The sequence below is a fragment of the Hippichthys cyanospilos genome, chromosome 19, assembly GCF_059441005.1.
Source record: "Hippichthys cyanospilos isolate Australia breed blue-spotted pipefish chromosome 19, RoL_Hcya_1.0, whole genome shotgun sequence".
Lineage (NCBI taxonomy): Eukaryota > Metazoa > Chordata > Actinopteri > Syngnathiformes > Syngnathidae > Hippichthys > Hippichthys cyanospilos.
In genome coordinates, this window is record NC_142387.1 from 3,537,926 (window position 1) to 3,553,517 (window position 15,592).

Sequence of the window (15,592 nt, forward strand, 5' to 3'; positions counted from 1 at the left end):
TCTCATTTAACATAACTTGTTTTTTTTGCACCACATCTCATACTCTCTTCATTTATTAGCTCTGAGGTTGTGCTCCCCTGCTGCTTTGCTTCAAATTGCTATGAAGCCTTTAACTTCTGCTGTGCCAAATGTGCTACCTTGTCACTGAACATGACCCCTTCCCTGCCCTCTGATCACATTCCCAGTGAGATTTTAATTATGTATTCAACGTAAATAACCTACCTTTGTGCATGGCAAATGTCGTGCGTCTTTTCATGCAAGTATTATCATATTCAAAACAGTGCTAATTTCATACAATATGACGTCCCGCTGCACTGCCACAGGCTGAATATTCAGCATGACTCTCTTGCTTTGGGACAAAGATCTACTGTGACTTTCTTGAAAAGGGAAACAAGTATCAAATCCGAAAATGTACAAGTCACGAACATTAACAGTTGCTTTCAAAGTACCAATAAAACACTATAAAAATTATACACATACAACTTCATATCGCCTATAGATGTTTAAACAAACAATTGCAATTTATTAGTATTTTTTTTTACAGGTTTTGTATTTTTATCATTGTGTGTGATTAAAACCTTTTGCAAGGTCTTAATGTAGCCACCTATGCTAAATGCCCTAATTGGAATGTGCATATGTTCACCCAGTTGCAGAATATTAGTTGTTGATTTATGGAGACACAAGCATGCACATCTCTCCATTGGTGTGTGCTATGATCGATAAATGATTTTCCTAGAGAAAGCTAGACCTCCGCATTAAGAAAATTTGTGTTTAAGCCTGTAAAACATCTTTCACTTACATTAATATTTTGAGCGGTTGATTGTGGGGAAAAAGAAAAAGAAAAACTATATTTTTGCCCTGGAAGCATCACATCTTAATGACTTACTAATTGCTGCAAACCTCATACAGTATGTGTATGTGCATGGTAGCAGCTTACTGAATGGCCCCAATGCAGCAATTTTCAAGCACCAGTTCTGTTGGGAGGGCATTTGGATCATTCTAAAGATTAGAAAAACTGTGACCTTGCTGCAGTCTCAACGTTGCAGCACTCTTGATATCTGAAAGTACCTCTTCTCTCGAAAAACAGAAACATTTATTTTGTTGTGTGCTTCATAAATAATCTATGGCACTTTATCAGACTAAATGAAAAAAAAGCAAAACAAACAACACACACACAATACTGTATAGTGCGCCCATGTTAATTCTTAAATTGGAATACTGTACTGTAATTCCCTAAATATTAGGCACACTTTTTTCCTTAAAAAAATAAAGGCCAAAAGTATGTGTGTCCCAGAAACGGTAACTTTTTCTTGTTTTTTTTGACATCATTTAGGGAAGGTTGAGCGATCAACCACATAAGCCGAGTCTGACACACAGATGCACATTTTTACATCGCCATATTCTTAATTAAAATTACCATAACGGGGCGAGCTAAAGGCCAGACGTCAGTTGGCTGTTAGCAGCCAGTGCCTGTTGCAGCTAGCAGTAGCTCATTTCAACTGAGATTGTTACAGCTTTATTTTGTTATAGTTTTTTACATTGTCTCCAATCTATTAGTGCTTCCTATACATGGTAACATGTAAAATACCAGAATTTGACCCTAAAATTATGGATGCATCCTTTACACAAGTTTTTTTGTAATAACTTGTCAGAAAATGTGGACTATTGTTTTCCAGAGTTAAAGCAAATGTTTTATTTTGGTTTCACACAAATATTATTATTTTGTTTTCATGGAGGACTACAAAATGTGGAGAATATTTACCTTTGAGATGCTGAAATGTTAATTACATTCAAAATTGAACAATAACATTTAAACTATTAACCAATTCAAAATAGTCAATACATAATTGATTAATATTAGATGGCACTTAGCTGATTAACAATTGCACCACTAATTTGAACTTTAGACTTGGACGTACGTTCTTGCTGGTTATAGTACTACATTAAAAAAAAAAAAAAAAAAAAAAAAAACACACACACACATTAAAAGAGCTACTCCCCCTTTGAACAAGGTATGGCCCAGGAGTTATCTGTGAAGTGCATTGAGAATAAAGGCGGGCATTTTTCATAGTCTTGATTGATTTGATTCAGATTTTTGGTTTAATGAGTTGACTCAGTATCAATTTTCAATTCAAAAGGATTTTCAAATGTAAATACTTTGATTGACGATGATTTCTGCTTCAATCCATAGATTGCAAAGAATCATCATAATGTTTTCCAGTCTGTTTTGCAAGACAGAATGTCTGATGGAGACATTAAAATATTAAAACTAAAATTGGTCTAAATGCTGAAAAAGTATTTTAGTAGGCCATTCTGACATTTGTTGAATACAAATACGCCACCCCCCAGAATTTTGCACGATAATAATACAAATGTGAGCAGAGCAGTCGATGTAATTGAAAAAAAAAATGGCGTCACACAGCATCAAACATTATATACCATCAGGACTACAGTTACTGTGAGATAGATTACTCCCATCACACATGCAAAACAGCTTGATGTTGGGATATGACAAGCTTGGCTCACCAAGATAAGACATCTTTTCAAATAAAGTTTGAGGGAACATTTGGGTGGGATTTTGAAGTGCCACAAGCAATGCTGAAGAAGAAGCTTTTCTTATCAATTTTGCTCCTGGCTCATGCTCGCTCATGGGACCATAAGACGGTCGGATGAGACGACTGCGGTGCCATGATGGCGGATCAGAGATCTCTTGCAGCTTGAAAGTGAAAAACCTCTAACACGATATGTCATGTATTTTTAATAGTGTTTATGGGCTAAGCAGATGCTTGGGGTGTGTGTCGTTCTTCAGGTTGTGGTTCACATGATGGCACCACAGCCAGGTCTCCACCCCCACGTCCCAATGAAACACACACACATTGAGTACACTTCAGCCTTGTGATGTGCTGCCCCCTGGCTCCCCTCATCACCCCTGGGAGAGGTTGAGCAGCAGGGTGCCAAAAAGCTACGGGAAGGTAGAGTGCAGAATACCGATCAAAGAGGAACTCAAATAGGTGCCGGGTCTGATGTTGTGAAGTGGAAGCAAGCTGCTTATCTCACTCACGCACCTTCTCATCTACACCTAGTCTATCGGTCATACACTTTCTCCTTCAATCACTCACCCATCGACTTAGTTGCTCTCAGACACGGTACAACAACTTAATGAGGCAATCAGGGCAGATGCCGCTCTGTATTAGATCAAAATTGTGCATGCATTTATCCCCCAAGTGCTCCATGTCATTATTTGTTGATGTGAAAAAGCTTGTTGAAGTTTGGGACCATTGCATATTAGTCAGTCAAGCATCAGCTCTGCAATCAATGGAGTGGTGGATAAAAATGCATCATGAAGAAAAACACAAAACAGGGAATAAAGGCAAACAGTAATGCGGAGAGCAATAATATGCAGATAGGGTTTTCAGTTCAACAGATTAATTGCAATCAAGTGATTACATAGTTAAATCATAGTCAAATCAGTACCGTATGTTTCGGACTATAAGCCACATTGGTATATTAGCTGCGCTAGCAAAAATTGAGCAAAAAACTATTTTTGCCACAGATAAGCAGCTCTGGACTATAAGCTGCAGGTCAAAACATCAGATATTTATACAGAAAGATGGTATACGGTAGTTTTGTATTTTTTTTTTCCACTTTTATTGAAACTTTTTTTTAAACTGCCCATGAATCACATGCTGAAGTGGACACTCATAGACTGTCATTGTGTCTGGCATAACCGGATAGGCCCCGATTGTTGGTCGGAGGTTCAAGAGCAGAAAGAACAAGTGACAATGGAAGAGCATTTGGGAGTTGTTTGTCCGTCTTTAAATGTAACTTTTTAAAATGCCCTCATGGCACCTTTGATAGGTGCAGTGATATGTATTCTTATAAGAAAAGGCTTGGTTACCACACAAGCAGCTCAAATTTAGCCTACATACACATAAAATAAAAGCACCCAGCAGCCACAGCTAACGATAGCAACTAATGCTGCGTTCAGATAGATTGCGAAGAGTGGACAGTTTTGTATTGTAGTCAATGGAGTTCGCGCGACGGGCGCAATGACGCGTCGAGCGACGGATAGATGTGATGGAGCGACGCGCGGCGCGTAATTACGCGTGAAGCGAGAAGTTAAAAAAAAATTGAACTTTTGTCGCGTCAGCCAATCAGCTTCGGGAACGTTCAACGTCTCAAGCAGGGGGCAGGAATGAATCACAGCGGCTGCTTTGCGGTCACCGGTAGCTATCCAACACAGCCAGCTGAGCTTTCAATACAAAACGGAGCCAAGCAAGAGCACTCACCTGGCTTGTAGAAAGGCGGAAGGGAGAACTTGGGACAACTGGTATGTGCAGCGTTTGCTTCCTTTTTTTAACAGCTGTTGAACCGTAGTTACTGTGCTAAGCTAACGATAACGCGGCATTGTCAGCACAATATTTAGCACGGTCTCGGCCACTTGATTGCGACATTGAAACTTTTATTTGTTGGCAGGCGAGTATTGCTACAAAGCGAGGGCCACGCGGTGTAAAAAAAAAGAAGAAGAAAGGTGCTGTCGGTAAAAATATTGGCTCTGTCACATCCCAGAAAAGTGAAAGTTCTCAGCAATGCTCTTCTTTCTGGATCTACCGTAAAATATACAGCAAGCTCGCTCCACTCTCCTCCCCTCTCCTCGCGCGACAAAAAAGTGGACAAAATTACAACAGCGATAGAAAGCCCGGCGAATGAGCGTAGGGACGCGAATTTTTGCATTCAGTGTGCACGCAGCATTAGAAAAGCTAAACTTGAAAACACCCTTTGTTTGAGCAAGTCTGCACCATACAGGATGGACGACGTTTTATTTGGATTTTATTTTCTCATTATTTGCTGATTGACAATAGAAAACAGCACCAGTCCAGCACTTGGGACTAGTTTCAAATACACTGGAATGTAAATTGTTAAACTGCATATGTTAAAGTATGATAAAGAATATGTATGACAGAAACCATTATTATGTTGTATATTAATCTTTTGATCTGCCAGAGTAACACATTATATCTACATAAAATATATATATATATATATATATATATATATATATATATATATATATATATATATATATATATATATATATATATATACACACACACACATACACTCTGATATGTTTTTTTTTTTAATCGGATCAATTAATCACTTGTCTTAATTAACCTCATTTTATAAATCAGTTAACAGCTCTAATATTTGACACCTATTAACCCTCTCATGCTCAAATGAAGTTTTTTTTTTTTCAAACGTCTAAAAATAATGCCTCAAACAATATTAATGTGGAATACCTTGGGGACTCTCATATTATTGTTGCAAATTTGCAACGCTTGCCTGGAGAGGGTTAAAATGCATTGGAAGTTTTTTTTGTTTGTTTTTTTGTCAATCCATCACACTTTTTAAGTTTATTATATAAACGGATCAATGAATCACTGGTCAATGAATTAATCTCATTTTTTAAATCACATGCCATCACTAATATTTGACACTCATTGACATGTGTTGAGGTTTTTTTTTTTTTGTACATCCGTTGTCTGTAGCCCCTTACCCTCAATCGGGTCACGAACTTGCTGTTGCCTATCCCAGCTGTCTTGAGCAGTAGGTGTGGGACACCCTGGTCTGGCTGCCAGCCAATCACAGGGTATTTTATCTTTACACCCCAAAATGCTTCGAAAATGCTGTTAAAATTTTTTAACAAGCATGTTCAAGAAAATGAATGTCTGAAGCCACTTTTGCGGCTGTATGTCAATCTTGATCATCTGCCAGAATAACACACTTTAGTAAAAATAAGAGGGTATTTCTCAGAAATTAGGGGGTATTATAATGAGATTACTTGGATCAATTAATTTTAGATTTGCATTCTTATTATTTTTTACAACCATCGAATTGCATTTGGGGGGGTTCAATTACAATTGTGGTTCAACACCCCCCCCCAAAAAAAAAAAAAAAAAAAAGAAAGAAAGAAAATTCTGATGAAAATTTAATACGTATTTTTGCATTAACACGAGGGGAACATGCCGCCCCAGCCAGCACAACCTGGAATGGAAAACGCCCAAAATCATGGATATGATTTTGGACTTAAGGAAGCATTAGCCACAGCCGCCACTCAGGCTTTCCAACTGTCCCTGTCTCAACAGTCCAGGCCTTCATGTCCGTGGAAATTACAGTAGCTCAAGACTTGATAGCCGGATGCCAAAATCATCTCTGTCCTTAATGCCTAGCTCAGTATGTCCTTTCCGGCCGCTGAGGAAGCATGGCCTGCCACAAGAGCTGTTGTAGCGGTTCTATACAGCACTCATTGAATCAGTTCGGTGTTCATCCATCACAGTCTGGTTTGGTGCTGCTCGGAAAAAATGTGACTGCAACAGACAGTTAGGACGGCTTCGAGCATAATGAGTACCTCCCTACCCATTTTGGAGTAGCAGACTGCAAAATCTTGCTCAGCTGGATTAGTGTCGAGACTTAAATTAAAAATTAATGTTTAGAATTAAGTGTTGAGATTTTTTCATGTTAGTTTGTTTTTTAAATCGGATTTACGTCAAGAAAGTGCTTGTTTATAGCTGGGCAAAACATTCAAGGAAGCCTTTCTGTAGTAAGGAGGTGACTCGTTCAAGTAACAAACTCACTTCTGATGGGCTATTAGCCAGGAAATGCAAGACTGGAAATGCAATCCTTTCATTAAAGGCATTATTTACTACAATAGTTCTCAACCTTTTTTCAGTGATATATATATATATATATATATATATATATATATATATATATATATATATATATATATATATATATATATATACACACACACGCACGCACGCACACACACACACACACCGTATTTTCCGCACTATAAGCCGCACTGGCATATAAGCCGCAGCAGCAAACATTGAGCAAAAAAAAAACATCTTTCGGCCTGGATAAGCTGCACTGGACTATAAGCCGCAGGTCATAACATCAGATATTTATGCAAAAAGATGGTATATGAAAGTTTGAATTTTTTATAGATATATTTTTTTTTAAATCGTCGACCTGCGATTGACCAACTGCAACATCCTCTCTTTAACAGCATTCTGTCTCCCATTGTTTAATTGATAGATGAATTTAGTGAACATTGCACACACTGCACCTAAATAATATATACAATCATAATATTGTAAATACAATCATATATATTGTATACTTTATATCAAACACAAACTTTTATACAAGGTCTTTATGCCGTCCTCACTCCGAAGCGTCAAGTTTTCCGCCAGCTAGACGACTAGATAATGACGTTTCAAACAACCAGACTGTCTTTCCTTTTGCTTTGCTTTATTTGAACAGTGGCCATTGCCGTAAAACTAGAAAAATAAAACACGTAATCAGCGAATGATACATAGCAGCTCTCGAGCTAACAAGCAAGTTGCACAACGAAAAAATACTCTTATTTCCAATGTCTCTAACAATAAACAAAACAGATGAACAGTGTTACGTCCCAGTCTAGGGTCTAGGACATAACATGAGTAATGGGCCCCGCCTTCCCCAACTCCCAAGCAGCCAGCCAATAACCCAAAGGTTTGGAAAACAAAAGATACATTTATTTACAAAAGGGTTACGAAAAGAGTGGAGCAAATAACTCAGGGTGAACCAAGGCCAAAATAACAAACAAAACAATCTCTGCAATAACCAAACTAACCTAGCAAACAAAACAACCAAAAGACAATAAGCTTACCTCCCTAGCTCCAAAAACAGGAGGAAAGAAAATGTACAACAAAAACGGCAATTCACCCCTACTGCTCAGTTTCAAGACGATTGGTACAAATGCGTGGCTGGTTTGAAGCGAAGGAGAGACGAAAGTTGTCTGCCGTCTCCTCTTAATATATGGCAGGTGTGCGACCTCCAATCAGCAGCAGCCAATCGTGGGCCTTCCTGGAGCAGACCAATTCGTGCACTGCTGGGGCACACCTAAACAAAAGATGGCAGGAAACACAGGGAAAAAGAAACACAACAGAGAGCAAGACCCCTGAGTGACCCCACTCGTAACAACAGTGTCATAATTTTGACAACTTATGTACTTACGGACACTTCTCGTCCAAGGCAAAATAAAATAAGATCAGCATTCCTCGAACATTAACTTGTCGACTTTGCGTGCTGCCACATTGGATAACTCAACGTCTACTGAGAACAACAATATTTCGAAGAAACCAGAAGAGAGTGCTCTGAGTCTATGTACAAATCTAAAACAACAAAGGTAGTACTGCACTTCTGAATGGCAGAATAATCTTACTACTATATTTACTTACTTTACTTACTTACTACTATATATATATATATATATATATATATATATATATATATATATATATATATATATATATATATATATATATATATATATATACTCTTTAAAACTCTTTTTGAGCCATTTTGTTTTTGTTTTTTTGTGGACAAATTGTTGTGGATTTTTTTTTCATTTAGTCGGAATTCATTAAAGGTCTGGAATCAAATTGTCCTGTTATTTGGATTTCTTTCAATTGAAGCTTCAAGACACGAGTCTTAACAGAAAAGCGTGTTTGTGTGTTTTCTAAGAGAGTGTGAAGGGACATGTGAAAAGTGATATTCACTCAAGGGAGTGAACACCTACAAGATGAAAACCAAAAGAAACAGTTCTCTGTTCAACATGCTTGTCAGTGAGCATAGTGGAGTAAATTTACAACCCAAAGAGAGGCAAATAGCATAAAGAGGGGAAATGTCCTGAACTCGCTAACCTGTCAGGGTCAGCTTACTCTTGCTGCACAAATATTTCTCATGGATGGTTTAATATGAAAAGGTCTTTTTTAAATCGATGCCAGGTGGTCAGTAAACAACAAAATGTTACACTAATATATCTATATCTATATCTATATATATATATATATCTATATATATATATATCTATATATATCTATCTATATATATATATATATATATATATATGTATATATATATATGTATATATATATGTATATATATATATATATATATATATATATATATATATATATATATATATATATATATATATAAAACTTCAGACAGACATGTAACACACAAAATTAAAATATGTAATAAAGCAGACTGCAAATGTTCACCCTCTCTTTGGTGCATACTACTGTTAGTCGCACAAGGTACAAGTAGAAAAAGCGGTGCTCTGTCTTTGAAGTCATTCCCTTGTGTACGCCCTAACAGCCCTGAACATAAAAGGACTCTTAAAAAAATTGTCTGCTTGTTCAATTTGAATAGAAGCCTTGAAAGAGAATACATTTGCAAATAGTTTGCATCTCATTTTGAGGAACTGTATATCATTCATTAAAAGAAACGGTAAACATTCTCTTTTGTGTGCTTTTAAATCAGAACAGGTAATTACTCCCTCATGTGGAGCAATGTTGGAAATGTGTACTATAGGAGAAAGCTGTTTTTCTTTTTTCTTTTTTACTTCATACTGTTGACTTTATTGTTAAAGTACATTCCCAAATGGTATTCTGGCGTTGATGGAATTGTGATGTTGTTTGTTAGTAGGACCTCTGAATAAAGCAGTAGCTTAAGACCCTATCCTAAAATGCTTTATAAAATGAGTCATTGTGATGTCCTCCAATGTGAAATCAAGTGAAAATGAATAGAGTTATCTTGAGCAGGACTAGAATTCTTCTAGTAGATATTGGCTTGACTGGTGACAATTGTTGCAACAACTAAAACAAAGAAAAATGTTGCTGATTAACGTTCCAACTGAAACCAGCAACAACATGCATCAATTGGGTATTTCTGAAATATAGTGGTTGCTTTTGTCTCCTACACTAACCAGATTTTTTTGTAGATACCTGTGCTATTAAGACAATTTTTTAAAACAGTGTTTTCTTAACTTCTGTAAATGTCTTTTAAAATATTCTCATTTGACATCAAAAGGACCTAAGAATAAAAGCTTACATCTTGATCTATTATTTGATGTTTATTGTTCAATTTTAATTCCAAGGTTTTCAGTCTACAGTAAAACAAAGTTGTCTTTGCTGTTTCAATTTCTTTGGAGGCAATCCGAGTCATCACATAAAACTTACATTGTAAAATGTAAATGCATCGCTTTAAAAGTGTCGTCAATAAGCAATATAGTATTCAATAGTGCAGTGGTACAAATATAGCACCAAATGTGCAAGTGATGCTGAAGTCATGAAGCAATATAAAGTCTCTAGTTGCGCAGTAATACTTACTGATCAACAACACTTATGCAAATAATGCACAATGACAAAGCTACAATGATAAATGCAGTAATTATGGCATATAGAGCAGTGCTAAATTGGCTGTCTCACTATTACATTTAGAGTCATTTGGATGTTTAAGAAGTTAATAGCAAAGGGAAATAAGCTGGTTCTAGTGTGCATTAGTAGACCGGTCATACCAGAGGAAAGAAGCTGGAAGAGATGGTTTCCGGAGTGTACTGAGCCCAAGAGAATCAACCATCAACACATTTGTGTCTACATTTCTCTTAAATGAACAAAAAACCCACAGTGGTCATAAAAATAAGTCGAAACAGACAAATAATAATTTAAAACAAAACAGTGAAAATAACCAATGAAATTCAGATATTGTCTTTTGGCTCAAATTTCTTAAAAATCACATTTTAAAAACTCATTACCGTAATTCCCCAAAATATAAGAAACACTTTTTTTTGTTTGTTTCCCAACGAATACCAAAAGTATGGATGTGTCCTATATATATATATATATATATATATATATATATATATATATATATATATATATATATATATATATATATATATATAACAATTATTTCCACCATTGGTGGACGATTGATCTGTCAGTCACGAAAGCAGAGTATTGACGAGCGGATGGGCATTTTTATAATGGCCGTATTCTTGCTTCACAATAATTACCGTAACAGGATGCGCTAAGGCGCCAAAGGGTGGATATCAGTTGGCCGCAACAAGTGCCTCTTGCAGCTAACAGTAGCGAGTGTTAGCTGAAGATGTTACGCCATTATTTTCAATAAAACAAGTGAGCCCACTGAACCAACATCGGAGTCCATCCTTGTTCACACACAGGAAGATTACTAAAATGGAGAGAATCATGTAAGAGTTAATGATGTCCCAACGGATTCAATTAAGAGTGCACCAGTTAGAGAGCTTTGACTCGTTAATTGCAGTCTTTTGTCCTATACACACAATCATAAACTTAGTGAAAATAAAAGTAAAATGAACTCAAACCACGTCTTGAGGAAAAGGAAAAACAACTGCTTTGAGCGCATTTAACACTGGTGAGTCATTCACCAACTGCTCACAATGTAGGAAATCGTAAACACGCTTAATGTGCAACAATTATATTACATACAAATATGAACACAAGAAAATATGAAGAGTTTACAATAGATGAGATTTATTCTGTTTTGCTATAGCTTTTACATCGTTGCCAAAGTGTTGGTGCGTCTTATACACGGTAACATCGAAAATACCAGAATTAAGCGAGCAGAATATACACCTGTGCTTTTGAAATTTTGGTTTTATTTTTTACATTTTCAATTGAATATACTACTAATACAAGATATTTAATGTTCAAACTAATGAATCTTTTTTTCCTGCAAATCATAATGATGATCATTTTTAATCTGATGCCTGAAACATATTTAAAAAACTGGGGCTAGGGCATCAAAACTAACACTAGAAATGTTCAGCAATACTCTAACAAATACCTCTTTGGAACATTACACAAGTGAACAAATTAATTGGAAACAGGTCACCATCATGATTGGGTAAAAAAAAAAAAAAACTCCAAAAGACTCAGATGTTCACAAGCAAGGATGCAGCAAGGTTCTGTGTAAACATCTGCATACACATTTTAAGATCAACGTACCAATGTACAGTTGTCATAAAATCAGAGATTCATCATATAGAGTCCATAATACCAACAAATATTCAGAAAATCTGAAGAAATCTCCCTATGTATCATTGGCAAGGGTGGCTTCTGTGGCCCTGAGTTTGTCTGAGTTGGATTTCACAAAGTGGAAAAATGTGCTCTTGTTTGATGTGTCCACATCATAGCTTTTGGAAACCATGGGGGTCTTGAACATCCGTGAAGGCGTCATTAACTCATTCAATTCAGTCAGTCTTTACATATAGAGTCCAAACATTCAATCCCATGTCCATTTTCAGTGTGTCTTAAAAATAGCTTGCACTGAACATGCAATTATATTGAGAGGAACAAATAGGTTTTGGAGCAATAATTGTGGCCATTCAAACATAGTCTTTTCTAAGGATGTGCCTACTTATTTCCTTCAGCAAAAACATGCCATACAACATACACATTACAACTGCAACTTACTACATAGAGTATTTCATCATGCCGTGTACTGCATATGACAGTAACTATGCCATATCATGACACACTGGGGTCCAGTTCACATCGATTTATCAATTTTTCATTTCCCTCATGTCTATTTTTATCTTTCTGTCTCTTTGTAGCTCTTTTGACGGCATGTGCTGATGGTGCTGCCAATCACCTGTATAACATCACTGGAAAAAGTGACAGGTCAGTTGGAAAATTTTTTTCATTGTGTTTTGTGTATTTTTGTCCCATTTTTATTCATTAATAAGACTAGCTTCATACCAGGCATCATGTGCAGAATTTACGCAGAGGCTCATGGGGTGTAAGAGTAAACTGGAAATTAATTGATCACCAAGCTCTAACAGCAATATAGGCTCATGTTATGTGTAGTAATGTTGTGCTATAAAATCCCTATTTGGTTTTACCAACACTCTTTTCTTATACTACCTCTTTATAAGGTATGTTACATACTATAGTACGTAACTATTGTACAGTTTCAAACTATATTCTGATCCAAAAACCGGGGATGTGTAAAGATTAAAACAACTATTTGGCTTAGGGTTTATTTGTTTATGGCATTGTCTGGTTGTGCCAAAGTTAAAATTTGCCGCATTAGTACATTTTGTTCTATATGTGTAACCAAGAAAATCATACCAAGACCTTATTATTGTTATTATTAATTTTTGCACATTTTGTACCCAAAATGTCATACAGGTATCTGTCTAATGGAAAAGTCTTGTTAGAACTGAGATGGATCTGGGGCCTGTGTGGTCCCTGAAGTGTTCAGGCTTTCACATTAACACTTTAGAATGTGAACAAGCGTGTGTGTTCTTCACAGGCATTTGATGAAAATGAAGGTTTGACCTCTCGTTTTCTGCCATCGTTTTGGGACATGAGCAATTTTTGGGGTGTATTTTACTTCTCAAGGTCGATCTGGAACTGAATCCCACAAGATAGCATCTTTATGTAATAATCTCAATTATCATTCTTGTCTTGTTTTACTGATTTTTCCCCTGCATATGTAAACTAGAGCGGTAGTGAGCAACTGAAGCAGAGCCACTTCAGAACCAGAAACCAGAAACAACAACAAAAAAGACAAAATATAGGAAGATTGATTGGTTTGTGTGATTGCACACTTTACAAGCTTTTCTTATTTTTGAATATTGGTGTATTGTAGTTTTGGACTTAAAACATGTTGTCTACAGAAAAATGCCCTCTTATCAAAATATTATAGTTGTATTATAAGTCACCACCACTGCCTTTAAATGGCAGACATGGCTTGGCTGCATTTGCACTGAGGTTATTACTTTTTAACTATACTACGATGTGTGTAGGCCCATTTTTTTTAGATTTAAAATGATATGCAAGACAAATATAGTATCTCAAAATATAAACATTTAAGTTACCATTCCTTGTCACAAAAGGACTGGTCCACAGAAGCCCAGCAAGCAAGTAAATAGCTGACAAATGATACTACCTAAATACAGGGCAGCGAAGAAGTAAAAAGTGCTGCATTCAAGCTGGGGTGGATAGAAGTTATGTCACATTTATGTTCAAATTATTGCATTCCAATTGCCCACTGAGTTGCTGCACCTGCAAGATTGCGTTCTGAAGGACAAACATAAATGGGATATTTCTGTGAAATGCAAATGATGGTAACTTATTCTGCAGAAGCAGTCGTTAAATAGTAGCAAGCCATCATTTGTGTGTACCAGTCTGCTTGCTTGTAGTGGAAATTATGTCGTGAAATAAAAATGAAGTTTCCAGAGCTATGCTTGGTTTGATGACCTCCAAAAGTGAAAACAGTTTAAGATAAAATAATGCCCAACACAAACTTTCTTGATTGTTTTAGAATAATTTTCCTATATTACTCTTTAAATTGTATGATTACTTTCTAATATAGTACAGTATGTATATGGCACATATAAGCAGTCATCATTTGTTTGGATATCCAATTCACTTTTTTGTTCTCACAAACTGTATCTTAATGCAGTATTTACATGAAATAATTCCAACTCCTCCACTCTAGCCCTCTACCTTGCTTTCAGATCTTGTTAATCTGAATTTGCTCATTGTCCACTCAGATACATGGATTGTAAACACATTATATAATATTTACTATGCCATTAGCTAAATGTACTGAATCTGCCAAATGTGATTTAAATGTGTCTATTTACATCTGGTTTTCACTTCTGTTCTCTTATAAGATGATAAGAGAACAGAAGTGAAAACCAGTAACCATGCAAGGCCAGTCTTTTATCCCAGAGTTGCTCAAAACTGAAATAGTTATATTTTATTGAAAACACACCCATCAGTCTGTTGAATGCCCTTGAATAGTTTGAGCTTGACAACAAGAGGTGTAACAAACCATGGTAATATACACTCAACCATTTACTTTTGTATCATGACATGTCTAATTGTTATGATATCTTAGTCATAAAACTGTTTTTATGGAGCCTTTGGTGTTTGTGAAATAGTCCCAGATGCACCAGGCACTCCTGACTCAAGCCTTTTATCTATCTGCTCCTTCCTATTTCTAATTGGAAAATGACATTTGTTTAATCAGTGGATTGAACATGAATGTATATGAACATGAATGTACATGATTGCTTCAGCCTCCTTACAGACTTTTTGAACAATGCATAGCCTAGACCAGGGGTCGGCAACCTTTAACATTCAAAGAACCATTTTTACCCAGTTTCCACGGATAAGACAACACTGGGAGCCGCAAACACGTTATTAAAATCTGAAATGAAGATGTTTGTATAAAAGTTTTAATTGTTGATGCGGGTTTATTGATGTTTAAATGCTCCAGAAAATAGCCAGTGTAGTCCAATAATGCGTACGTGTGTGCATAAGGGGTATTTATTTGAGAGTCTGACATGGCTACTGATTTATTTATATTTCTGCAAAAAAATGGTATGTGGAATTTTATATATTTTTTGTTATTTAATTTTTTTGGAATTGTCTGCCAATAGCAACATCTTCTCTTTAACAGACTGAACATGCCTGCATGTTTTGTCCCAACGTATTCATAGTAAATGGATATTTTCAACACTAACAGAATTCTGTTAGTTAAATACCAGTTCAAAATCGAAAGCAATACTTCAAGAGCATCTTGTTTTTTATCTCCCTTTGTTTGATAGATTAGTGAACATAAAAACACATTGCACAGAATTCATATATACAATCATTAATACATAAATAAAATCATATATACTATACTGTGTACAATA

The 15,592-nt window shown here is 36.0% G+C and overlaps 1 protein-coding gene across 3 annotated transcripts in view; it reads left to right on the forward strand.

Moving 5' to 3' along the window:
* Nucleotides 1–15,592, forward strand: part of tpk1 (thiamin pyrophosphokinase 1) — a 93,842-nt gene that overhangs the window by 15,822 nt on the left and 62,428 nt on the right. For all 3 annotated transcript variants that reach the window (XM_088401767.1, XM_088401770.1, XM_088401769.1), the window contains one exon: nt 12,494–12,560. In XM_088401767.1, coding sequence (XP_088257893.1) covers nt 12,494–12,560 — 67 coding nt within the window. The remainder of the gene's footprint in view (nt 1–12,493; nt 12,561–15,592) is intronic.